Source organism: Perkinsus marinus, assembly GCF_000006405.1.
Source record: "Perkinsus marinus ATCC 50983 genomic scaffold scf_1104296977598, whole genome shotgun sequence".
In the NCBI taxonomy this organism is placed as follows: Eukaryota; Perkinsozoa; order Perkinsida; family Perkinsidae; genus Perkinsus; species Perkinsus marinus.
Window position 1 is genome coordinate 1,097 of NW_003200119.1, and position 613 is coordinate 1,709.

General features: G+C 31.8%; 1 protein-coding gene across 1 annotated transcript; it reads left to right on the top strand.

Annotated features, from left to right (window-relative positions):
- Positions 1-279: 279 nt before the first annotated feature.
- Positions 280-518, top strand: Pmar_PMAR015975 (camp-dependent protein kinase catalytic subunit, putative; the record flags this gene model as incomplete). Its single annotated transcript, XM_002764393.1, has 2 exons — positions 280-415; positions 462-518. Coding segments are annotated over 2 exons (193 nt in total), but the record flags the coding sequence as incomplete, so codon positions are not given.
- Between the last annotated feature and the right edge of the window lie 95 nt (positions 519-613).

The following is a 613-nucleotide window of genomic DNA, read 5'->3' on the forward strand; positions in this document are numbered from 1 at the left end:
GCAACAACAACAACACTACATCATCACCACCACCATCATCATCACGACAATACTAACCAGCAGGAAGAGGAGGAGGAGCAGAGGGGGGGAGGATACTATGATGATAATAAAGAAGAGAAGGGTAATAATAATCATATACAGTATGATGATATTATATCATCAACAACCTACTAGTGCAGCTACTTATCCTTCAGGACCTACTACTACTGCTACTGATGGTGTTGATTTATTATCATCATCTTCGTCGTCGTTGTCATCATCACTACTTGATTGTTGTAGTTATGATGATTTTATTATTGGTAAAACCTTGGGTACTGGATCATTCGGCAGAGTTAGATTTGTTACCAATAAGGCTACTCATAATCATTATGCTTTGAAAATACTTAAAAAAGCATCGATTATCAAACTTAAACAGGTAGTATAATAATATGTGTACATATCATTATTATTATACTTATTAGGTTGATCATATAATATCTGAGAAGAATATTCTTAAGAGAATACATCATCCAAATATAGTAAATCTATATGGATCATTCCAAGATAGAAGATATCTCTATTTAGCTATGGAGTAATATTATCATTATTATAACTAGTAATATTATTATTAACA